Genomic DNA, 26,977 nt, shown 5'->3' on the forward strand with positions numbered 1-26,977 from the left:
GGCACTTCAAATTATTAATAAATCATCAAAATTCATAAAAATTCATAATAGGTAATATATAATAATATAATATATATATATATATATATATATATATATATATATATATATATATATATATATATATATATATATAGGTCTGTAATATATGATTTTTTTATTAATATGATGTATAAAAAAGAGTACATACTGCAAAAAAATCCCAACAATATTGACTACACAACATACCACCCACAAAATCAAAATATGAGAGTAGGCCCCCTTTACCCCTCTACAATCACTCCAAAATGGAAGAGTTTGGATAAACAATGTAGATCATTTATAGACAACCCAACCATTATCACTTATACAACAAATTAAAAACTATATATTGTTGTCATTTTTTAAAAAACAACCCGAAGCTAGCACCAAATATACTAAACTAAACAACTAAACATTCTCAGGTACATCTTTGAACTTGGCTAGAATTTTAACAACTTCCTTTATGTGCACTCAAAGTCTCATCTCTCGGCCCATCTCTGCCCGTGCAACTTCGTGCGCCACTTTAATAGCCTCCTCAAATCACATTAAATTAGCAAAGGTCTTGAACGCCTCCCAGCCACGCCTTGCCATTGCTCTGCACCTTGCCTTCAACTCATTCTCCTACCAATGAGCAAAGGGAAGGAGATTCAAAGGTTTCGCCATCCCTTCCAAAATGTCAATTCCCTCACCTGAGAGCCCATTCTAACATTGAATCCATACCTCCTAGAAATTCCTCTACTATTAACTCATGCAACACTCGCTTCACCTCATCCATTGTATTCTCAAATTCTAAACCCCATGCAACAATTAATGAGTAAATTTCCATGTTGGTCCTATATCTGTGGCTTATATACGCAATGTCCTTCTCTAACATGAGTTTAACCACATCCCTCAATCTATCATCCTTGTAAAGAAATAGGCCTTGTAATCGCCTACTGGACACCTTGCCCACGAAAAGGTACTAATTTCTTCTCAGTCTTAAAAGCAAAGCTAGCTTCCATCTTCCAACTGCTATAGTGTCCCCACCTCTGTAAACTTTGTCTCAACTTCTTACAAAACTCTCTTGAAGATGAACGAGCTTGGTAAAATGAACGAAAGAGCCACCAAATATCATTAAAATACTTAAAACACATCACATCATGTTCTAAGACTTGATGTCCTCCTCCGTCCTCATAAGCCTATTTCATCAATGCTTTGCCATGAGTACACTATCCGATCTTTATTCTCCACTCTGTCTACACGATTCGACATTAGTTCCACCTTTGCATCGTGCCACTTAGCATTTCTACTTTCCATTATTTTATCTTTCCAACAATCTCAGGCTTGCCATAAGAATGTTATTATCTTCCGCGTCAACAACATACAGGCTGCGAAAATCTTCCAAATGATATTCTTGTACATCTCCAAACGATGTGGCCCATTTGGACAACACATTAGCCACATTGTTTGCTGCTTTGCGCACATGAGTGACTTTAAAGTCACTAAAACAATTTAAATCACTTCTAATTTTCTTGACATATTCATTTAACAACCAAGTTATTAATGTATTTACAATGATTAAAGAATCTCCTTCCAAATGTAATCTTTTGAAACCTAATTTTAGTCCCCACTCAACCGCCATGTATGCTGCCTCAGCCTCATTATTTATACCCTTCTCCAAATGTTTAGCACCCCATGTAATTATATTGCCCTTCCAATCCCGAAACACCACTCCAGCTCCAGAATCACTCAGATTCCCTTTTGATGCACTGTCAAAATTGGCTTGAATCCATCCTTCTGCCAGAGGTGTCCATTCACAATTCAAATACAAGTTTATATGCTCTAGGGGCGGATCATCCTGTCTAGGCCCATGAACAAGCCATACTATTGATATATATTATTTTAGAATATTTATTATAAAATATTAATTTATTTAGAATATTTTGAAACAGTAAGATATAATTATGATATTAATTAAGATATAATTCTTTCTAATTTTATATTATTGTAATATGAAATTTTACTATCTATTTTTCTTATATAAATTCATAAACTTTATAAATTTATTTTTTCATATTTTTTATAAATTGTCTTAAATATCAATTTAGAAACTTGTCATAATTGACATGATAGGATTTAATTGTTTCTAATTTTTACAATGCATTAAAACAATAAAATAAAATAGTTTGTATTTTAATTATAAACAAGATTTTTTTGGTGTGAATTTAGAAACTTAATAAATTTAATTTTTTTGAATATATTACTAATTTATGATTTTTTAATCTTTATAATATATCATATGTGATACAAATAATGAAAGGACAATTTTTTTTTTCAAGAAACAATGTCTACATTTTTATTTACCATGTAGTTTATACTTCATACAATTATGTTCTATTTTTTTAATTTCTCAACAAAATTTATGTACTCTTTGATGTAGGTTAGCAACACTCTAATTATCACATTTCTTGGAGTAAAAACACTTCCCTTTTGGTGCCCTTCTTATCTTGCATTACAATTTTTTAAAGTCTTTTCTTTTTCTCTATGTAGCCTATTATTATTCTTTTGCAGAGCCTCTACTCTTCTCTCTCCCTTCTTGTTTTAATTCAATATCTCATTGCAATCACCTACATTCTCTTCCTATTCTTTGGAGTTTATAATTTCTTTCTTACTTTGCCTTACTCATTTCTTCAAAAGATTTTCTATATAGGTTTTATGACTTCCTCCAATCTATACCTATTTCTTTGTTTTTAAATCTGCAACTTTGAATTCATATTTGTTCAAAATTTTTATCTATACATTAATAACTAGATTATATGCACACTACTTTATTAAAAATAATAAAAATATTTTTCACATTTAATATATATTATTAATTAAATTGATAAAAATATTCAAATATAAAAACAATTATATAAAATTATTCATTAAAAAAAATAAAAAATTGACATATAATATTTTCCTTAAAACATAAAATAAAAGACATTACAATGACCAGTCATAAAAAAGTCATATGACAGGCATGGGTGGCCGTCAAATTCTAGGGTTGCTACCGAGTATGCTCGCACAAAAGCTAGGACCATCATCTTTCTCAAAAATAAATATTTCGAGATTTATAATTAGGAAGTAGGACTTGTGAAAAGGACTGGAAAACGATACAAAATTGACGACCAATAACTTTCCCAAAGAAACAAAAAATATTCCGGAATCTAAGAACAGGTACGACCTGAAAAAGAACTGAGAAGTCAAAAGATCAACTAGCGTGGAAGTAAAGCTAGGAAGAGGAGGAAAGAACAGACCAAGACGAAGTCTTGCTTATGCTCATGTCTCCTCTCTTCTTCAAACAAAAAATTTAGAGTCCTTACTGTCAGATCAAAGGGAAAACAATGGAAGAGTTGTGTACGGTGTGCATGGAGCCACTGAAGTGGATAGGCTTTGGGCATTGTGGACATCGAAGTATCTGTTCAGTGTGCATTGTGAGGTTACGCTTCATTGTGGGAGACAAGACTTGCTGTATCTGTAAACAGCATTGCCCTACAGTCTTCATTACTAAGGTGCTGATTCCACTCACATATGGTTTTCTGTGTTCCTTTTTTGTTATGCCTAGTTCTAGAAGCTTTGGGGAGCACCCATTTCAAATTCTACTGTGATTGCTCATCCATGACATTGGATGCATTCTTAGACAAGCTGGATAAGGGCACAAGCATAAGAAAATCTAAGCTTTTGCAGTCATTGGTAGGTTTTGAATAGAAACTGTGAATATATGATTGGAAGAATTGTAAGCTACCATCGGTACAATTTAACCAATCGATTCCGATGATGAATCAATTTGTATCTCTGGAGTGAGTCCTATGTATCCAGTATGTAGTTTGGAAGATGTGATCTCACAAAAGACTGCATCTAGTGAGCCCTAGTTTGTCAAGGTTCTTTGGAACCCTGTTTTGGCTTGAATTTCTTTTACAACCCAAGCACACAGCTATAATAATGAGGTGTCCTATGTGGTGACTTGTGGTAGATGTCAAATTTATGTCAATGCATGTGTATTTCGTAGAGGTAGTTTCTATGTTTGTCTGTGTCTGGTGATTCCTCATTCGATTAAGAGTCCTAATATGTGGGCTACCTTTTGAGAACTGAAGCCTCACCTACTTAAATAAAAAACTCATTTTGGTTGTGTTTAAATTGAGATTCATTTGGAGTCAGTTGATTCTATAGCTTTTGCAGAAGCAGATTTTGGAAGTTGCAGGAACTTGGAATGTCCTCACCTCAAAGGGCAAGATGTCATATTTTTAGAGCCCAAACTTTTATGTGGAAATTGATATGTTTCTTTAGGTTGACATTATTTTGGTTTTGGCTGATCATTCTAGCACAAAATAGAAGTTCATGATCCAGTTCAACTAGCTACCATGTTAAGCTAAGGCCGTTGTCTAAATTTTAGTACTGTAATCATGATCTAATTGGAGTTGTAACAAGATTTCAAGTTCTTACAAGTAAATTGACAATCGCCAAGTGTAACACAGAAACTAGAATCGAGTTGCTAATACATTATGTTATTCATAAACTCTGGAAACTTGTGCAAATGAGCAATGTATTTGTAAGAAAATGGCAAATAATTGAGTATTTTTCTGTTGTTTTTGTGTAAATTTAATGTCTATTGGTACATTTTCTATTTCCATAGATTAAGCTACTTGGGTTATTTATGTCCAAAGAAATGTGGGTGTTTAACCCTTTCTTCTTTGAGGTGGTTTATCGCTTCGATTAGCAGCTTGAGTCATTCAAGTGGCAGTTTTGGGCAGAATTATGAAAATTTTCAAAATCCAGTTTTTTGGTATACTATATGTTTTGCACGTTCTGCATCTTGAGAACCCACTGAAGTGGAATTGACCTTCGGATTTTGTCTAACTACTTTGATGGGTTGCTTTGTCATACCGTCAAGGCACCTAAACGAGTTCATGACCTAAGGTTTCCCATTTTTATCCAAACTTTGAATTTTGAGCTATAGACAAGGAGTTATTATAATGTCCCCTTTCAAATTTATTTAAGTTTGAGAGTATTGGGGTCACTTTCTTGCTTAGGGTAGGATTTTAGAGTTTCTGATACTAGCATACCATTCTTTCATTCCTTGCATCACCAACCCTGATCCCTATTGGCATCAGTATCTCGATTTCCTCGATCCTCACTCCTTGCATTGGGTATCTTCAAAGTATGACCCTTATCGTCTTGCCTCCCTGCCTATCTAGGTTTGTGGACTCGTTAACTTTCACATCCTTTTGCATCTTGACATCCTTACATCCCACTCACCAAACCCTTGACTTTGGATGTTTACAGAACATAAGACTTTTGGGCAACATCTTGACTCTCATTACCCCAATCCCTCTTGCCATTACATCCCTTAGGCATGCGAATCCATGGGCCCTTAGATTTTTGTATCTTGCAGGGACTTGCATTCTTGGACTCTTAGTGTTGGACCTTGGGAGAAATCTTTGCTAGTTCTTCAAGCATGCATCTCCTTGGAACCTTGCCTTTAGAGATGCACTTTCATAGAACCCCACTGTTCAAATGAAGGACTTTACCAATCATTATAAATGACTAGGAATGCCATTAATGGGCCCAAATTGGAATGAAGACTTGTGGGAAACTTTCAAATGATTCTCGGGTAGACGACTTCATAAGTTAGGATCATTTTTCATCATCTTATCAACAAACCCCAAACCTAGTTTGAGTAGTTGTGTTTAGCTATTGGATTTAAGGGCAAAAAGCCTTGGATTTGGAGATCAAGAACAAAAACCTTTTTGTTTTTGGAGGGAAAATCCATATGGAGGTCGCATTTGTTCTTTATTGGATTTAAGGACAAAAAGCCTTGGATTTGGAGATCAAGAACAAAAACCTTTTTGTTTTTGGAGAGAAAATCCATATGGAGGTCGCATTTGTTCTTTAAACTTAGAGGATTTTAACAATGCTTTGAACATTTCAGCATCTTGGGCATTTCTAAAATAATTTATAATCATTGAATCTTTGCGATCAATTGAAATTGTTATGTATTTGAAAGAAACATTTGAATGAAATATTTAATTACAATTAATATTCCATGTGCAAATCTATTATGTGTGTTGTAGGAATGTTTTTGCTTTCTTGCAATCTATTGGTAGAATAGTTTTGATGGGTACTTTAGATCCGAGAATTTTATATGGATATTTTAGCTAAGGATCATCCTTTCAAAGTTTGAAGAGTGCTATCGAGGTAGCCAATTATGGTGCTTATTAATATTGGGGCCACCCACACTTTCATTGACGAAGGCTTAGTGGTTAATGGGACTAAAAATTGAGAATTTCAGAGGGTTCAATGTCATGGTTGTTGATGGCTTCACCATTCCAAGCACAAAAATAGTTTGATAGCTCAACATAACCATGGGAGATCATAAGGTATGTGATGATTTCAATATTGTGGTTTTATGAGAGATTAACATGGTTTTGGATGTACAATGATTACACTCTCTCAGTGAGTTTTAATAGGATTATCAATCCATGGTGCTCTAATTTAAATTTGAAGGGAAAGATGTGGTACTTAGAAGAATTTTTGGTGGAGCACCACAAATGGGGTTATAGGAAGGGACAATTTGCTTGAGCAACAAGCTGTTTTTGTTTTGCCTGTAAACTTATCCATGGGTAAGAGGTGCACTTATCACATCAACATTCAAAATACTTTGGATAAGCATAGTAGGGTGTTTAATGAGTTGCCTTTGGGGCTACCTCCTAATAGAGGATTCCATCATATTAGAGTTGGAACTAAGCTCTAATCCTATCATGATGATTCCTCATTGCCACTTGGGGATGCATAATGTGTTAGAATAAGTCAAACAAAATTGTTTGTATGTGTCTGTTGTTGGCATAAATTGCCTATTGTTATGTTTGATAATATTTGTTATCCGACAAAGTATTAATTAATTGTATTGAGTGGGTTGTCAGTCTCAGGTAGTTATGTGTCGGTTGGTTGACGGTTGTGTACCTCTCGGCAACCGTCAGGTCCTTTAAATATGTCATGTACTGTCAAGGAAGTGGTACGGTATTGTCGGATATGTTGTAATCCTTGGCTGACCGTCTTTGGTCTTCTCTGTAATAAATGCATGTGTGAATAAAGATGTATTTTACTGCCGTGTCTGGTATGCATTGTCATGTACATTATTATTTTCTATATTTAATTTACCAGTTGTACCAGCAAACATTTTGGTGTCGTTGCCTTAAAAGAAATCGGGCCAGCCTTGAGTGATTCATGTCTGTAGATCCCATCAAAGGTGAGAAGAGGCCACGGGGTGGTCAAGACCAAGCAATTAGGTGATTCGTCAACCCTCGGCCGGAGGGAGCACAGAGATGAGTCTAAGCCTTGAAGTATTCAAGGTGTTGGGACACTGGAGGTGGACGTGCGCATATCTGAGAGTGCAAGGAAAGCACCGGAACGTAGCGGTCAGAACATTACACTCAGGTCCGACACACCTGGAAGTACTCGAAGTGTGTTGGGGACGCTCAAGGTGGATGTGTCGAGGACGCTTGCGTGGCCGAGAGTGTAGGGAAAGCACTAGAACGTAGCGGTTGAAATAGTCCACCTAGGTCCGACACACAAGGTGAATACGCACGTATCTTTCGAGTGAAAACAATGTTGAACACCCAGGAGAAGCGAAAACTGCCGAAGTTCACGGGAGACAAGTCGGAGGATTTGGTACGACATTGCAAAACATGCATAACCATTTGGGAGGCAAATGGCCAAGATATCAGGGACTATTGGCTGAAGGCGTTTCTCGCTATCCTTTGGGGGATCACCATTGACTGGTACACAGACCTCGATGCCCAGCACAAGACGAGATGGAGTGATTTGAAGAGGGCGTTTCGGGAGGAATTCAAACTCTTGAGGGATGATAATGAGATTGTGGCCAAAATCTATAATACTAAGCAAGGGAAAAATGAGAGTGTACGCGCTTACAACCGTAGGCTCAAAGAACTGTTGAATAAGATGGAGAACAGCCAGTCAACGAGTTGAAGAAGAGGTGGTTCACGGAGGGATTGATACCCTCACTGCGCAAGAAGATGAAAGTAGTGCCTCCGTCCTCGTACGTTGATGCTTACAATCGGGCAATTGACATCGAGAGTGAAAACAAAACCTCTTCCCGAGAGAAGAGGAAGATCGACGATGATGAGAGCACTGAAGGTAGCAATGACGAAGAATCCAAAACCGTACGAGCCCTTCAACAGGATATGTTGAGAACGATGAAAGAATGGAAGGCTAAGAGAGGAACTGACAAAGAAGGTAATGAACTATGGTGTACCGAGTGCAAAAGGGAGGGGTACACGAAAGGTAATTGTCCTAGAAATACGTTTTGTGAAATTTGCCAAGTACACGAGCATTCAATCAGGGAGTGCTTGTACAATTTGAAGATGAGAAGTACACAAGTACTCTTCACACAGGGAGAGTCCAGCCCATTGAAATCACAGAATGTATCGCCAAGTGGCTATGGAAATCAACGAGGGCGAAACCAAATATAGTACGACTCCAGAGGATGTCCTATCATACAATGCCGACAATGTAGTGAATGGGGACACTTTGCGAGAGACTGCCATAACAAGAAAGACAACATACAATTATTGTGCAAATGGTGTGGACCAGGTGACCATGAAGACACCAACTACCTGAATCAGAAGGGTATTAATATGCTGGACGTGGAGGAACAAGAGGATGCAGTTTTAGCAATCACAAGAGCACAAACAAAGAAGGCGATCTATTCACACTCTGGTATGGAAAAGGAACAAGCCGAAGTAGAACAAGTGTTGGCGAAGGAACGAGTAACTTCCAATGGAACTGCAAGTATGTCATTGCGAGAGTCAGAGAAGAACATAGTTCAACAGGTGCTACAAACAACTGTACCCATCAAGGTGGCAGACCTTCTTCAAACTATGCCGCAACTGAGAATGGCAATTGCCAACACAGTCAGTGACGACATAGTCATCCAGAAACAATGTAAGCCACATGAGGAGGAACTGATGGGAAAACCATCATCCGAAGGGAATGAGTCCAGTGATCCAATGTTGCTGACGGTGAGCATTGAGAGGAAGCCGACGGTCGTCGAGATGGAAATAATGGGGAAGAAGTTGACAAACACCATTGTTGATGGAGGATCGGGAGTAAACGTATTACCAAAAGACACGTGGAAATGTCTGGGGAAGCCGAATCTTTGGCCGCCAAGCTTCCACTTGGTAGGTGCCGACCAGCACGACATCCAGCCGTTGGGAACATTGATGGCACAAAAAGTAATGATTGGGACATAAATTTTTTCCTTGGACTTTGTAGTCATCCAGTTATAGAAGAAGGCATACGATGCACTCCTCGGGAGGGGATGGTTGGTTATTGCCAAGGCGAATCATAATTGGAAGCGAAACACACTGTCGATCGAGAGTGACGGGAGGAAGCACGTCGTTGACTTGAGGAACCAGGCGGTGAGTGAAGAACTGGCACCCTTGGACTTTGAGTCTGAGGGTGGAGAGTTAGGTATGGATGGAGGGAGGAAAGGCATTTAACCCAACGATGAAGGGGTGCTTGAACTGGAAGATTGCTCTGAAGATGAGGCGAGTTCCCTGAATGGACTATTCCACTGGCAAATGGAGGACTATGAGGTATTTTCACCAACCTGTAATTTTCTTGAAGCTGCAACTCCTGGTGAAAAGCAACTAATAGAAGCATGTAAAGTTATGAATGATACATTTGGTAGTACGGAGACGGAAAATGGACGGAAAAAGCCCACTGACGAAGGATAGGGGTCGTACAAACAAAGGAGCTTGCACGAAAGGAAATCATACCCGTACGGAGTTAGATCATATGCAAGCGTACTGTCAAAGAATATGGAATTGATAGGAAAAATCAAACAAAAGGAACCGTACAAGCCACAACGAATTCCATCTTAGTCGTACGACACCGATCGTACACCCTATGGAGTAAGGGATCGCACAACAAGGAGACCATATGACCCATAGAGATATGCGCAGAACCTAGCCCATACATTGCATGGGGACGAAGAAGATGTGGCCACTCTAAGCACATTATGCAGCCAGGAAGCAAGAGGAACTCGACACAGAGAAGGCAAAGGAAGTAGTCCGTATAGTAACAGGGAAATGGGCCGTTCATATTCGTACGAGCCAGATTGGGCCATTCGTACCATATCCATATGGGGTGTGCAGAACCGCATAGAGAAATCCATATGGGGAATACAAAATTGCAAGGTGGAATCTGTACGAAACTGACTAAAGGAGAAATCCGTACGGGGAATACAAAATTGCAAGGTGGAATCTGTACGAAACTGACTAAAGGAGAAATCCATACGGAGTGTGCAGAATTGGAGAGAGAAATCCGTACGGTAATCCGTACAAGGCGTGAGGATGTGTGAAGGAAATTTGCTAAGATTCGTACGGAATTGGAAAAAATCCGTACATAATTAGCTTGGAAGGCAAGTCCGTATGGTGGCAGGCACAACCCAGTCCGTGAGGAGGACGAAATTGATTGTGCAACAACAACCATCCATTTGTACAAGAACCATATGGAACTGCCAGGTGAAGTTGGAGAAGTGCGACCGTACAGAATCAAGACGAAGGAATTGGCAAAAGGCACCTGTACGAAACTATGCAAGGCAACAAAAATCCGTTCACAATTAGTACCGAATTCGCAGGAAGGAAAAATTTCTTACATAGTTCGTACACAATCAATTGGAGGAAGGAAATCGTACACAATTTGTATGGACTTAGCTGAAGGGGGCCACGCAGGCAGCGTGTACGACGACCGTTCTAGAGGGAAGCTTGGTGCGGGGGTAATTCGATACACACAAGTAGAAGAGGAATTTCTGTACGGAGAGGAGAGGTGGTCCATACGTAGTCCAGACTGCATGCCGTGTGGATTTGAGGCATAAATCAATGTTTTTGGCATCTTAAAAAATCACGAAAATCATGTGCGCTGCCTCGGGACCCTGCAAGGGGCGCTGCCCCTTGACCCCACCGGGGGCGCTGCCCCCAAACCCCCATTTGATTTGGTAGGTACACTACAAGTTGGGGTTGTCCAGTTGAAGTCATTGTCTGTCGTTAGTCTTCCCGAATATTACTAGATGTTTACTTGTCGTCTGGAAGACAACTTTTTCTTTTGGGGGGGATGATGTTGTCGGCATAAATTGCCTATTGTTATGTTTGATAATATTTGTTATCCGACAAGGTATTAATTAATTGTATTGAGTGGGTTGTCAGTCTCGGGTAGTTATGTGTCGGTTGGTTGATGGTTGTGTACCTCTCGACAACAGTTTGGTCCTTTAAATATGTCATGTACTGTCAAGGAAGTGGTACGGTATTGTCAGATCTGTTGTAATCCTTGGCCGACCATCTCTGGTCTTCTTCTCTATAATAATTGCATGTGTGAATAAAAAATAAATTTTACTACCATGTCTGGTATGCATTGTCATGTACATTATTATTTTCTATATTTAATTTACCAGTTGTACCAGCAAACAATGTCTAGCATCTTTTAGTTTGTTGGCAGTAGTAGTTAATTTGTATTCAAACCAGTGCTCCACCGCATTTCGAGACAGGGGGACAAAGGGCCCAAGTTAGGGGACGATGGTGGTGGGGTGGTGGTGCTAATATACATATAGTACTTGAATAACTAGTTATGAAAATATGTATAAGAATCTTAGAATTCCGAATTACATTTCAAATTTTCAAATGAAAGTATTATGAAACTTAATTTTAAATACTTGTAACTTCAATCATGAATTCATAATGCTAAATAAAATAAAAAATTGCAATTTGACAAATGAAATTGTCAAATTGGAGATTTCTATTAATCATAAATATCATAAGGATGATTACAATGAGTAGCATGATATCAAAATAAGGCTAAGTACAAAATGTAGTGAAGGGAGACCTCTACTCATCCCCAAACTCCTCATCTAGAATTACTGGAGTCCTCATAGTCAAGATTCGCCAAATTGACACCAACTAGCCCTACATTTGAAGTCATAGCATCCTCATCAACCTATGCTGGCTCCTTTAGCTCTACATCCCATCATGCTGTTGGACTCTCGTTGTACACTTGTGTCTTGCGGTCAATGAGACACAAAACTATGTATTGCCACTAGCTTCTTTGCTCTCCTAGAGGTAAGTCTGTTCCTCTTAAGAGGGTGGATGAAGATATAGGTAGACTTGTTCCTCTCAACAACTAAAGAACTAGAAACTTGAGATAGCAGGTGAATGGCAAGAGTGGTAGTATTTGATTTTTGATCGTGACAATTCCACCACAAAATTGGGTCCTCTTGTGCCATAGTTCGTATATCCATCTTAGCATTATCACTATCACCCATGAGAGTGGCAAATTTGGTCCACTTAGTTCCAATCCTGCCGGCAACATTAGGATCATACATCTTATCAATGCACCTGAAGAACCCTTCCTTCACCTCATCATCCCGAATCGGTGTGACTCTACCAGGCCTAGGCATGTACCACTTAGGATTCAATGCATAGGTAGCCATATGTAAGGAAGTGTTGAGCTTGTCCCATCTATGCTGAATGATTTTCCCAATGTGCTCATTATAGAATGCTAAACTGGGGTCCTTCGCATGCACAACAACCCTCATGTGGTCAAGCATAGAATCGATGCACTCATACACCTGTCCAAGTGTAGGTGCATCCCCATCTCCATATTTGATGACCTTGAAAACTGGAGCAATGATGGATACTATGTATTTTGCATCACTCCAAAACACATCACTCTTCACTATCTCCTTCATCCTCCTCCCCTGCTCTGTCTTGGCCTCAACTCACTGATTCCAATTTGTAGTCATAACCATGAGTTGTAGTGCCTCTTTCAACACAATCATTCTCTCCAAGAGAATAAAATAGGATGCATATATGTTCTTAACCGGTTTCAAGAACTGGTGTTGGTGAGAAAATGTGGTGCTCAGCCAAGTGATTGCTTTGGAGTTTAAGCATCCGGTCTGCCCCTAAATTGAAACAAAAGCTATTAGCGGTTGAGCAATTGCCAGCGTTGGAAGAAAAGACTAAAAGAAGATAGAATAGCTTGAAGGGATTGGTAAATTTGTTGTTGTTTAGTATATTCCCCCCCTTGATTTGATCTAAGAATCTTAATATTGTGAGATGTTTGTTTTTGTACCATAATTATTTGAAATATTCAAACACTTCACTTTTATTTCTTAAGAAATACACCCAAGTATATCTAGTGCAATCATCAATAAATATAAGAAAGTAAGAAGCTCCCCCAAGTGATTGAGTTTGCATGGGACCACACACTTCCTCAAGTTGCCCTAATTAGAGTTGAAACCCTAACACCACAATCAAATTTAATGAATTAAATAATAGTTACTTTATCCTCATAACAATTCTCTCACTTTGGACGTACACTTTATGTTATATGGTTTCTCCACTCATACTAACCTTTTATCTCTCTTCCCCATTCACTCTCTCACTAGGAATAGGTACATAGGAAAGGTGAAACTTAATATTATAAATATGTTTTAAGTGACCCAAGGAGAGACTAAAAAGTAATATGCATCAACTTTAATATCTCTTTTAATTTTTTTTCTCTCCTCATGGATACCTGGCAAGGAAGCACCTCACTCTCTCTCTAAACTCATGTATGCCTTCGAAGGAGATATTCTAGGGTCTAATGTAGTTTTAGACTGGCAACTTAGAGATAACAATACTGCCGACTAACTCTACCCTTGTTTACTCTAAAGTGCCCTCTGAAATAGGAGAAAATCACCAATTTGGTGTTCTTTGGCCATCTCGTTAGTCTACGAGGACTCATTGATAGACTAACTTTTGATCACTGATCCAAACTCGAAAGAGGGGACATTACACCTTGTTTTATTGCTAGGATTCTCTTCACCCTCTTCCTTAGAAGTTGCCTCTATTTGATGGGCTTGGCTTTTACATTTATGACCAGGTTCCCATCTCTCCTTACATCTATACCACAAACTTTTTCTATCCGATCCACCTTTATGGCAATGGTGCCCCCGTTCCCAAGGCTCTTGACATTTGAAACATAAATTATTTTTCTTAAGCTCATCTTTGTTTATAAAGACCTTGCAGTGATTATCCTTCTTGTGGAAAATCTTTGTATGATCATTTGGGATTTTGTCATTTGGGGATGATGTTTCTAGTCTTAAGGCCTTCTCAATAGCATCATCTAGGGTTATTGGATTCAGGGCACCCACTAACCCTCTCAATGTTTCTTTCAACCCTTCAACAAATAGATAGGTTAGCCTATCTTCGTCAATCCCTGCAACTCTTATTGCAATTCTTTGAAAATTAGTGACGTATTCATCCACTGTCCCTAGCTGTTTTAGCTGAGTCAAATCTTTGATGTCTTTTTGGGGATGTTTCCGGTCAAACCTTTTAATCAATTTTTGTGAGAATTCTTCATAAGAGACTATATTGGTGCCCTTGGGTGAGGATCTCATGGTGCCACCATTCGTGGGCGAAGCCTTCCAAGTGTAGGATAGCAAATTGGACTGCATCCTCTTCTGTCATAGGACTAAGGGAAAAATAGGTGTTTAATTTCTACAACCAAGCATGGGCTGTGATTTTATTTGACTTAACAAAGTTTGTAAGGGTTACCTTATTTATCTTATGCTTTAAGTCCTTACTTAATTGTCCCTTTTCTCTCCTAGGGGTCTCATGTTTCTTTGCTTCACAAAACTCCCTGAATCATATGATTCTTCTTACTTTAGGACTTAAGTTTATGTATGCTTCTGCCATTTCCTTTGTGGTGTTATAGAGGGGATTAATTTCTTCTTCCTCCCTTGATTTATCATTTCTTGGTGGGAAGGATGGTTTTTGGATCTGTTGATGTGTTTTTCATGCACATGCGAACACAAAATAAAATACCAAGGTATCTTATCCTCTCTTGAACAAAGTTTCCCCGAATGTTGAAGATTTCGCCTAAGGATCAATTGGGGTAACTCCAAGGTTCTGGTATGTAGGGTCTCTACGTGTGGATAAGCTCTTGTGGTATGATGTCATTTTGCTAGAATCACAAGGGGACTTACATTTGATGACCTGAGCGTTTGATTTACTTTGGATATCACTGGAACGTGGGTCTTTACTAATCCTTGATTTTTAAAAAAGAGAAAAAAGGATAAGGGTTGGAGTGGAATCTAATTCTAACACTAAGAATGTAGGAGCAATGGATAACCTTTGATGAAACTCTAACTAAATCTTGCTTTGACATGCTATGATCATCTCCACAAGGCTAGTGCGATCTTCTAAGGATAGCTTTATGATGTTCAAATCACCGCTACAAGCATAGACACCGTTAAGTTGATGCATATCGATGAAGAAGCGATAATTGAAATTAAGCTTAAGCTGAATGATTCCAGTTGACTACGCAAGGCAAGTTTTCAATCAACAAACCGCTAGTAGTATGGATGTACAAATTTCACCATTGATCATACAAATTCCTTCCATTCATCTAATAACATGAAATTAAATTTGAGAAGTATAGAGACCATGCAAATTGTTGAATCAACACATAGAATTCACCATTTCTTCAATGAAGTTTACATGTCTTTTGCAACAATGTCTTGACAACAATCTTTGCCTTCTCTTTCTACTCTACCCTAAAAACTAATTGCTCTTGAACTACCACTACTAACTATTGATTATCTCTAACTATTCACCGACTATTATTATTTACAAATGAAGAGCCAGGGCTTTATATAGGGAACCCTTTACAAATTGATGGCTTTGATTGACTTCAAATCAATGGCTAGGATTAAAGGATAGAAACCCTAATTAGGGTTTGTTATAACAAACTTCCTTAACCAATGAGAAAATTACATTCTAGGAGTGAGGACAAATAGGAAGTAGGGGTAGGTACACCAAAGTTTGTGCCGTCCCTGATGAGTTAGGTACATTGAATCTGGACATGTTGAGGTGGACCAATCCAATTGGAGGAAAAATGATTGGGATGCCACCTTGTCTGACGTCTGTGTCTTGGTTGACCTCTTTTCTGTCTTTTGACACGATGAATGATGTACCTCCTTGACTCCCATATGCTTGATGAGGCTTCCTTATTGTCAAGTCTTCTTTCTCCTCTGGTAGCTCATATTGCTTTGAAGAGCCTGTAAGGTCCTCCATTGTCATCATATGGTTCCTTTGTGTAGTAGAATGAGGTCTCGAGGCTAGCTTGCAACTGCTCGAACACTTGAACTCTTCCAACGCTTTAGAAGCACCTTGAGTCCTCCTCCATGCCTTTGAAGTGTCTTCGATAATGATGAGACTTGAAGAGGCCGTCCTTGTCCTGGCCTGGTCTCCCTTGAACTTGATTTTGTTGATCTGCAAAATAAACAAAAGATGATTAAGTATACATAATATATTCATTCTAACATAGCATTTCTTACCTTAAATCATCAACAAGAAGACATTAAAATGAAGTTTGCTCAAGATCCTCCCCAGGGACAGGCCATATAAGAATTTCTCTCTGGACCCTTTGGAAGGGTTAGGAGCGAAATTTGCTATTTTGCTCAATTTAGACCTCATATCCTTTCTTTGAACTTCTCTTGACCTTTGAATCGCTTTCTCCCGAAGACATCATTGATTTGACTCCCAAAAAGACCAAAAAAGAGGATTTCACTTTGGACCTTGGCCAAGGACAGGATCTATAAGGAATTTCGCTTTGGACCCTTTGGAAGGGTCAGGAGCAAAATTTGCATTTTAGGACAAAATCTTCACATTTTGTGACCACAACTTGATCAAGTGCACGCCTAAGGATGTTTTTAATCTCAATCAACACTAGGCTTGATGCAAAATTGGGAGCAAAATAGAGGTTTTAAGAATTTCGCTTTGGACCCTTTGGAAGGGTCAGGAGCGAAATTCACATTCTAGGACAAATTCTATCATTTCTCTCCTCCAAAATGCCTTGCAAGGCAAGCATACACTAGTCTTCTCTCCACCAAGGCCTAGGAATCCATCTCTTAATCTCAATCATGGGCAAACTAGGTGATTTTGGGAATTTCGCTCTGGACCCTTGACCTAGATCTATCCTTCTCATTTTCTATACTTGGACTCTCATCTTTGGATCCTTCCCCTATGAAGACTGTTGGTTGAAAATTTTGTACACTTGGGGAAATATACAAAATTGTGGTTTCAACCACAGCGTGTGAGTAAAACTCTCCCAATTAAGGGAAGGCTACCCCTATCTAACTACAACTTTGAAAATAAAATATGATGGGACAACAATCTTCTTCCTTCAAGAAAGACAATATCCTTTTCTTTTCACAGAAAAGGATAGCGATTTGATATAAACAACAGTAACCACTTTCAAAATGAAATGAGAGAAAGGAAATGAAGTTTCCTGAAAGCTCAAAGACTTCGTCACTTCCTTCGAGACGGGACAACAATATCAAGCTCAAAGACTTGATTATATGAAGTCCTAACTACCTTTTTCTATATTAATGCTATAAAGAACAAATTATAACAGCGCAAAGACTGGGATATCTTATTCTTTTCTACTTAAAACAATGGGAAGTAGTATAAGCTCAAAGACTTGCAGCTATTTCTCACAGAATCTATTCCTAAATTCTAAGTTACTGGTTCCGGTTCGGATTCAGGTTCAGATTCGGGTACGGATTCGTGGATTCGGCAAAAAAAATAAATTTTGGGGTATGGGTACGGGTTCATCCGTACATATATAGATATTTTTTAATTTTTTTTTATATATATATATATGTTCAAACTTCAAACATCAAAATTATATATGTTCACAGTTCAAACATACAAATATTAAGATTAAAAAATTTGTTTTTTAATTGCTTTTATTTGTTTTCTAACCCGTGGGCCTTGTTTTTGGGAACCCACAGGCTTGGGTTCACCCGGGTCCTCCTGGGTTCGACCTGGGTCCCACCCGGGTCCTGCCCAGGCGGCTGGCAGGACCCACAGGGAACCCAGCTGCCTGGGCAGGACCCGGGTGGGACCCAGGTCGAACCAGGCTCGGACTAGGACCGGGCACGGACCAGGACCAGGACCCAGCCATTTTTGGCAAGAACCGGTAACTGAGCCTAAATTCTCTTAAGAACAAGTGAAAGCACAAAGACTTGCAGCTTCTCTCAATAGAATATTTATTTTAATCTATATTAACCTCAAATACTTGCAACACAAAGACTGCAAATCAAATGTGATTAAGCTCTTTAAGAAACACTTGCAAGAAAGATAATATAGAACACAAACTCGAGTATGTAGCACAAAGACTCAAAGCTTGAGCAATTTCCTTCTATTCCTTTCAATTCTTGAATTTACACATGAAAGCTCAAAGACTTCTTTGTTGTAAATTTGGCAGAGTTTTTGCTTGCTTTCCAAAAGATAAAAATTACAATAGACCCCCTCAAGTATTTATAGAAGAGGAGCCTTGAGAAAAAGGTGGGAGGATCCTAAGTAACTTGAGAGATTCTCTCAACCACCAAGACTTATTCAATAACTAACTATGACTTATTCCAACTACAGTCCTAATTGAACACAACTTGTAGTTGCTTTACATGTAATTACAAAAGTGCAAGTAATGAGTTAACTTGCAATTACAAAGTTATTTTTTACATGTAACTTGTCAAAACAAAATTACAAATGCATAACTAAAACTATTCCATGTGTCCAAAGACACGACTCTATCTGCATCATCCTTTGTTTGTGATGATCTTCATGTCACTTCAGGATGCTAGAATTTGAAGTATTCTGGATTAGTAAAGACATCTTGAAGCGGAACGGGAACGTGCATCCTTGTCTTCTTGCTTGGGGTAGTACTATCTTTTCAAGAGGGAAAGGGTCGCCTTCCTCTTTTCATGTCATGACCATCTTTGTCTTGAAAGCATTCTATGCTCTCAACCATGAATTGTTGTTGTATCTCTTCTTTGTATCATCCTTCATTCTTGAAATCTTCTTGCAAAATAAGGCCCATGCCTTAATCCATTGATTTGGTAGATCATGTGTGCAAACCGCACTGACATGGGAAGGTATAAATTGATGCAAAAATGGGCTCACAAGTGAATTTCGGGTTTTGGAAGTTGCATTACATGTGTGGGAAAAACAAGAGCATTAACTTGCAATTGTGGGGAACAAACATGCAACTTCATATGTGTAATGGGTAACTACAAGTTTGCACTTGTAATTGGACCTTTATAACTCATTTTCAAATGTTTTTTGAGTGCATTTGGGACCAATTTCGGGTTCTGGATGGTTGACTGCAAGTAGACTTTAAATGGGGAAAATGAATGAAGGTGTGAAATGAATGGATGAAATGGTATGTACGGATGATGAATATGAAAAGATTTTGGGAAGATCATCTTCAAGAAAATGGGAAAAACTTTCAACATGTAATCCGGTTCTAAAAACCTGATTTTGAAAGAATGGGTATTTCTCATCTTTGCAACTTGGAATTTCAACAAAAGATGGTTAAATCTTTTATCCGTAAGGGAAGAACAATGATTTTCATCCAACTTGTAATCGGGATTTTTAAAATTCCGAATACAAGTAAAGAGGGAAAATGGGGAAGAACAATGCAATTCTAAAATTGCTTTACAAAGGGGAAAATCTCTCTCACAAAACTGATTTTTTTTGGGGAAGAACCAACATATTTGAAAACAAGAAAAATGAAACAAGAAGAAAAGAAATCTTACCTTGCTCCAATCTGAAAATGCTTCTTCAACAAGATGATTAATCAATCTTGGAATGAAGAAGACAATCCAATAAATAAACAAAAACTGCAATCCCAAACCCTTGCCACGTTTTTGAAAAACGTCCTTTGCAAAAAACGTGGTGTCAAATGCATGGAAAATGGCATGGAAAGTGGCCAAGACTCTTGTTGGTGTTAAGCCACACCCGAACCGACGATGGACTGGTCCAAGAGGGGCCAGTAGCTCAGTGGTAGAGCACTCCAGCAGCGTATGGAAGGTCCTAGGTTCGAGTCCTAGCTAGTCCATGTCTCAACATGGTATCAGAGCCAGGTCCAGGCTAGGAGCCCCAAGCACATGAGAGGTGTGGCTTAAGGGGGGGGTGTTGGTGTTAAGCCACACCCGGACCGATGATGGACTGGTCCAAGAGGGGCCAGTAGCTCAGTGGTAGAGCACTCCAGCAGCGTATGGAAGGTCCTAGGTTCGAGTCCTAGCTGGTCCATGTCTCAACAACTCTTTCTAACTTCAACGCCTTAGCATACCAAGCAAAACCATTTAGAAGATTGCTGATTCGTGGCATTTCAAATGGCAAAAAACGTGGTTGCTATTATAAAGCAAAAAACCAACAATCTTAACCTCCATGTGGCGAGAAAGATGTCTAACAATGCATGAAAATAGGAAGGAATCCTAAACGCCTTCCTCCTCCAACAAATTCTCCACAAAAATTTGCTAAAAATCCTCAAAAAACATTTTCCCCTTGCAAATCGGGTTTTTTGGAACAAATAGCAAGTTTTAATTTGCATGAACCAATGAAAATCGGGTTTTTTGGAGGAAATAACAAGTTTAAAATTTCACTTTTTCAACATGTTAGGCAAAATCGGGATTTTTTGACCAAATAGCAAGTTTAAAATGTCAAAAATGCACTTTATAAGCGAAATCGGGTTTTTGGAGACAAAGTGCAAGTTTAAAATTGTCACTTTTTCATTCACAAGGCAAAATCAGGATTTTTAGAGAGAGATGCAAGTTTAAAATCACTTGCAAAGCGGAAATAAAATCCCTTCACTTGCAAAGGGGAAATAAAATCCCTACAAGAAGTTTTAATTTACTTGCACACATGTAATAGGGGTTTAAAATCCCTATTACATGTAAAAACCATTAAAGTAGGGGTTTTTGGAAAGAATTACAAGTTTACTTGTAACTTAACCAAAAAATCCCTATTTTAACCGAAAAAGCCAAAAAACAACAAATACAACAAAGGGGTTTTTATTTTTCAATAAAGTGCACATGTAATAAGGTAAAAATTTCCCTACAAAGACCAAAACAATGGAAATCATTAAAACTTGCAGTTCGAGGAAAATTCTCCACCTGCAGTCAGGGAGAAAAAACCCGAATTTGAAGGAAAGACATAGTAAACGAATCCAGAATGTGACAAAATTCGAAACGTAGTTCGAAGATAGACTGAGGATTAAGCCAGTCCAAGGATTAGTTGAAATTTTGCCTTGAGAAGTGTGCCATAGAGTAAATTTTTCATTTTTTCACAAAAATTTCATGTAATGGTCCTTCATTTTTGAAAACAAAAATGAGGACAACAAAGACAACACTTTGTTTGACCTCAAAATGGCTTGAAAGGAGAAATTCACTCAAAACCATGGCCAGGGACAGGACCTATTTAGGATTTCGCTCTGGACCCTTTGGAAGGGTCACAAGCGAAATTCATGTTTTAGCTCAAAATCTTCATTTTTGGTGGCCACAATCCATTCAAGGTCATGCCTAGGGGTATCTCCAAACTTATTTCACCTTGATCAAGGTTTGTCTTGACACAAAATTTGGAAGAAAGAATAGGTTTTAGGAATTTCGCTCTGGACCCTTTGGAAGGGTGAGGAGCGAAATTCTAGTTTTAGGCTAAAATCCTTCACTTCTTCACATTCCATCACTTCAAAAGGCAAAGACATGTTAATCCACTTCCAAATACGCCCAAGGAACTAAAATGTTGGTCTAAACAAGGAAGAAAATGAGGTTTATGGAGAATTTCGCTCTGGACCCTTTGGAAGGGTCAGGAGCGAAATTTCCATTCTAGGTTGATTTTCACCATTTCATCACCTCAAACCTTCTTTCAAAGGCTAGAACACCTCAAGGTCACTCCAACCATGCTTTAGAAGTCCAAAACTTGGCCATGACAAGGAAGAAAATGAAGGTTATGTGAATTTTGCTCTGGACCCTTTGGAAGGGTCAGGAGCAAAATTTGCATTTTGGGTTGATTTCTGACTCTATTTCCCACATTTCTTCATTCAAACAAGTGAATTGCCTTCAATAATACCTGAGACATGGATTAGTTCATAGCTTTGGGCAATGTAGAGTGTCTTATAGAGGAATTCGCTCTGGACCCTTTGGAAGGGTCAGTAGCGAAATTCCTATTTTATGCTCAATTCACCTTCAAACTGACTTGACTTTGTCTTAGACTTGATCCTAGATCCATTTCCTTCCATATCCTTGCAAATTTGCTCGACCATTCAATGATTTAGGTGAAGAATTTAGGTCCTTTGTGAAATCCACATTCGCTTTGGACCCTTTAGAAGGGTTAGGAGCGAAATTTGATATTTTAGCCTCTCCGTCAGGATTCATATATGGAATATAACATTTAAGTATAAGAAAGAAGAAAGATATAAGGTTATACTTTAAGTTATATTCCATATATATTGTCAGGATGTTTGAGAGTGGTTTTGGACCTCCAGGAGTTATAATGCAAATTCTAGTTTTTGGAGGATTCCTCAATTTTCCAGACAGTCAAATTTAGGATCAGGATGACATTCTAGACTTAGCCCAATTTGAGGATCAGGATGACATTCCAGACTTAGCCAAATTTCAGGATATTTGAGGATCATGATGACATTATGTATTCAACCAAGGTTTGATTTAGCAACTTGAAGTGCGACTAGATAGTACACAAAAACAACCTAGGAATGATCTAAATTACCCCTAATCACTCAATTGACCTGACCTCTTGAGTAGATCCACCTGACTCAAGCAAAGCCTATCCTAATGAGCCCCTCAACGACCCTTCAAATGCAAAAGGCTAATAGCCAAGACTAGGCGACCAAAAAAACTGAACTAACCCTAGAAAGCAGAAAGTAGGGGTCTCCATTTGCAATGGGGTGATGTGTGAATATGTCACAACAGGATCTTAGATGTGGATGATCTACTATTATTTTTTGAGTGATTTGTACAAATGTCCCTTCCACTAGAATTCGTTCTAAGATCATCGTTTGAGGTATTCATGGTTTGCAAGGCTTGCATGAGGACTTGGGTTCTTTCATTTTGTTCCATTAATGTCTTGGTTGTTAGCTCCATAAATGTCCTCATCTCATCACCTATTGGTTCAGCCATATTATTGTTTTGATTGGGATTGGAATTTGCTGCAAGTTTTCTCCTTTACCTTTCTAACGCTCTTTGTGCCCTTTGGCTAGTTTGCATTAACCTAACCTTCCACACGATGGCAGGATATAGCTTTGATACCAATTGTAATGCCCCCTACTAGGTTTAGGCCTGTTTTAACAATAATTAATTTATTCTAATATACTTATGACTTACACTAAATTGATTAGGAGATGGCACTATTCTTAGCTCTTTCCTTAACATGAATAAAATCTGTGATATTCCATAGTTTCAAATAATTTATCAATTATTAATGAATAAATTGTGAATCTACCATACTAGATAATTAATTCTATCATACTAGATAATTAATTTTATCATCTAGAATTCTTAATGCAAAGTTCAACCCTTGTTACTATTCCAGTTCTGAGGAAGAAGAGGATGACTATGTTACCAAAGCGCTTGGATACCAAAATTCAATAGGCTCCCTCAAATTTTACAGATTCAGGCCCTTACCCTATCTTGGGACCATGCCCTCAAAGTTTACGGGATGCTGATCCTTACCCTATCTTGGGAATCATCCTATTGACTGGATTTAGACTGCCCCTCTTTGGAAACAATTCAATCCCATCTTCTTAAATACTGACAATAGTAACAAGAATGAAATTGAATATACATATTCTTCTTAATGTTTATTACCTTAAGAGTTCTTTTTGATTTACAATGCCCTCAAAGTTTACGGGATGCTGATGCTTACCCTATCTTGGGAATCATCCTATTGGCTGGATTTAGACTGCCCCTCTTTGGAAACAACTCAATCCCATCTTCTTAAATACTGACAATAGTAACAAGAATGAAATTTTATATACATATTCTTCATAATGTTCATTACCTTAAGAGTTCTTTCTGATTTACAATGCCCTCAAATTTTACAGGTTGCTGATCCTTACCCTAGCTTGGGAATCATCTCATTGGCTGGATTTAGACCGTCCCTCTTTGGAAACAACTCAATCCTATCTTCTTAAATACTGACAATAGTAACAAGAATGAAATTGTATATACATATTCTTCTCAATGTTTATTATCTTAAGAGTTCTTTCTGATTTACAATCTAATATTGTTATTTTTTCTGATCAAGACATTATATATATATATATATATATATATATTCTTTCACTTATATTTCAGATATTATTATAAATTGCAGCAGAATATTCTCAGAAAGAAACATTAATATTATAGCAATTGTTGCTCAACATACCTTTGGCAGAAAGATTCAACAATTCGCTGACATCCACCGATCTCAGCCTTTCTCTTTTCCTTATCTTTCGATGACTCTCCTTCTTGGAATCCTGTCCTTATAAACTTCTTCAATGGTCTTCAGGTTTGGTTGCAAGATGTGGCTTTTGGTAAATAACTTTTCCTCGCACCCCTTCTGTACACCTTTTTGTTCTCTTCACTCATCTGTTGTTAAGAATCGTGCCTTTTCAAGTATGACAGCCGATACATTATGGCTGATTATATTTAATCGATCATGCTTTGGGGTTTATAATTTAATAATAAATATTATTGATCATAAATTAATATTAAATATTAGACATTGATTAAATATAAGATAGAAAATAGAAGTTGGTTATACAATAAATAAATTAATAAGGTAAGAAATAAGATAACTGGTTATATATTAATATTTATGTAGGGATATTACAATAATAAGATATCAGTTTGCTTGCAAAAAGACTTGGGTCTTGGTCTAGTTTGAATCTGGTTCGGTGTCCTGGGCCGGATCACTTTGGGTTGGGGCAGGGCATCAGCCATGACCTCTGGGTTCATCCTTGCCCAATCTTGGGTAAACCTGAGGCGAATTTTACCTCCAAAAAGAGGTGAAATGTGCAGAGGACTCCTTGAAGCCCATAAAGGGTTCATGGGTCGAACAGGGGTGCCCATTGTATTTGATGGATGGAAAGATGCAAGAAATCACCCATTGATCAATATTATTGCAATGTCCCATAAAGGGGCAATGTTTTTGAAAGTAGTGGATTGTGAAGGAGAGGTGAAGGATGGTGCATTTATTGCTAACATTCTTTGCCAAATCATTGAGGAAGTGGACCCTCGAAATATTGTGCAAGTTATAATAGACAATGCCAAAAAACTGTAGGGCTGTTGAGTTATTTGTTGAGGAACATTATGAACACCTTGTGTTGTCCATTCCCTCAACCTAATGCTACAATAAATTGGCACCAAATTCGAATGGATCAAACATGTGTATGTTGAGACTGAAGAGATCCAAATGTTTGTTACCAACCACCATATTTGACAAGGCATATTTAGAACATTCTTGAGATTGGAGTTGCTGCAAGTAAATTAAATAATACATATGTTTTACTTAAGTAAACTTTTTAATTTTAATTTTTGTATTTTTTTTTTAAATTTTGATTTTCAAATAGGTTGTTGAGACCCGTTTTGCCTCCAACAAAATTTTGTTGAGATGACTTCGAAAAGTTTGCGAGGCACTATCTAACATGGTAATCAACCCAAATTGGTACATATGGAGGCAATTTAGAACTACAAGGGCAGCACAGGTTAAGCAAATGATCCTAGATGACATTTGGTGGGATAGTGTCGATTTTCTCTTTAATTTCACTGAGCCCATATTGAGCATGATCAATTACACAGATATGGATAGGCCTTGTTTCATTAAGGTATATAATGGCATCAAATCAATGATTGAAAATATGAAAAGTCATCATAAATGTAAAAGAGCAAGATCCCGAAGAAAAATTCTCAAAAGATCTACACCAAATCATGGTACAGAGATGGAACAAAATGACCACTCTGTTGCATCTTCTTGCCTTTGCGTTAAGTCCCCCCAAAAATAGTTTTCAACACAAGATATCCCCCATATAGAGATCCTAAAGTTGCTTAAGGGTATATGGCAGCATTTCATAGACTCTTTGGTGAGCGTGACATGTGGGATGTAGTGAGGGCTGAGTTCATGGGTTTTTCAAGCATAAACGATCATGGTCTTGAGTCTCTCTGTGACAAGTATATGGTTGATGCTCATAGTTGGTGGTACTTCCATGAAGAATCATACCCGCACCTACAACCTCTTACGTTCAAAATTTTATCACAAGTAAGTTTTTTTAAAAGAACTTTTTAAGTTTTATTTTTTATTTTAATTTATCATTTAAATTTTAAATTTTTGTAACTCTCAAGTGTCTAAAGTTGTCTAGATAAGCTGCTAGTTCATCTTCATTTGAGAGGAATTGGAGCACATACTCTTTCATCCACTCAATAAAGAGCAATAGATTACATTCAAAAAAGTTGGAGGACTTTGTGTTTGTGCATTCAAACTTGTAGCTCCTTACAAAGAAAGTGCCTACAAAGAAGAAGAGACAAACAAGTGGGATATCAAGCTAGAGCGTATTGAGTTAGATGCTTCCATTTCCCACCTTGCTATACTTGAGTTGATGATGACTATGAGCCACATAGTGAGCATGAGAGTGCTAGTGCCAGTGCCACTATTTGTGGTTCTTCTAATTTACCACAATATAGATCATCTAATATGGAGGAGGATGATGATATTTTTGATGACCTAGATGATATTTGAGCAATGATGGCTGATTGTTGACACGGATAATAATTATTTTTAAACTTTAATATATATGACAGTTGAGTTTGACTAATATTTGACTTTTACCATGGTGGTGTATTTCGCTATGTTATTTGACCATTAGTATGGTGGTGTGTTTTGAACTTAATTACTGTTGCAAATATGTATATATATTTTTATTTTTATATGTTTTTGTATGGATGAATCCAAAATGTACCCAACTCCAAAACTTTTATTGCCTGAACCCATGAACCAAACCCTCGAACCCAAACTTGAACTGGTAACTTAGTTTTTACTTA

The 26,977-nt window shown here is 37.8% G+C and overlaps 1 protein-coding gene across 1 annotated transcript in view; it reads left to right on the forward strand.

The window, feature by feature from the left end:
• The first annotated feature begins 3,183 nt into the window (after positions 1–3,183).
• Positions 3,184–26,977, forward strand: part of LOC131067846 (uncharacterized) — a 75,391-nt gene continuing 51,597 nt past the window's right edge. Inside the window, exon 1 of the mRNA XM_058003014.2 lies at positions 3,184–3,554. Coding sequence (XP_057858997.2) covers positions 3,387–3,554 — 168 coding nt within the window. The 5' untranslated portion in view covers positions 3,184–3,386. The remainder of the gene's footprint in view (positions 3,555–26,977) is intronic.

This window comes from Cryptomeria japonica, chromosome 8 (genome assembly GCF_030272615.1).
Source record: "Cryptomeria japonica chromosome 8, Sugi_1.0, whole genome shotgun sequence".
NCBI classification, from domain to species: Eukaryota; Viridiplantae; Streptophyta; class Pinopsida; order Cupressales; family Cupressaceae; genus Cryptomeria; species Cryptomeria japonica.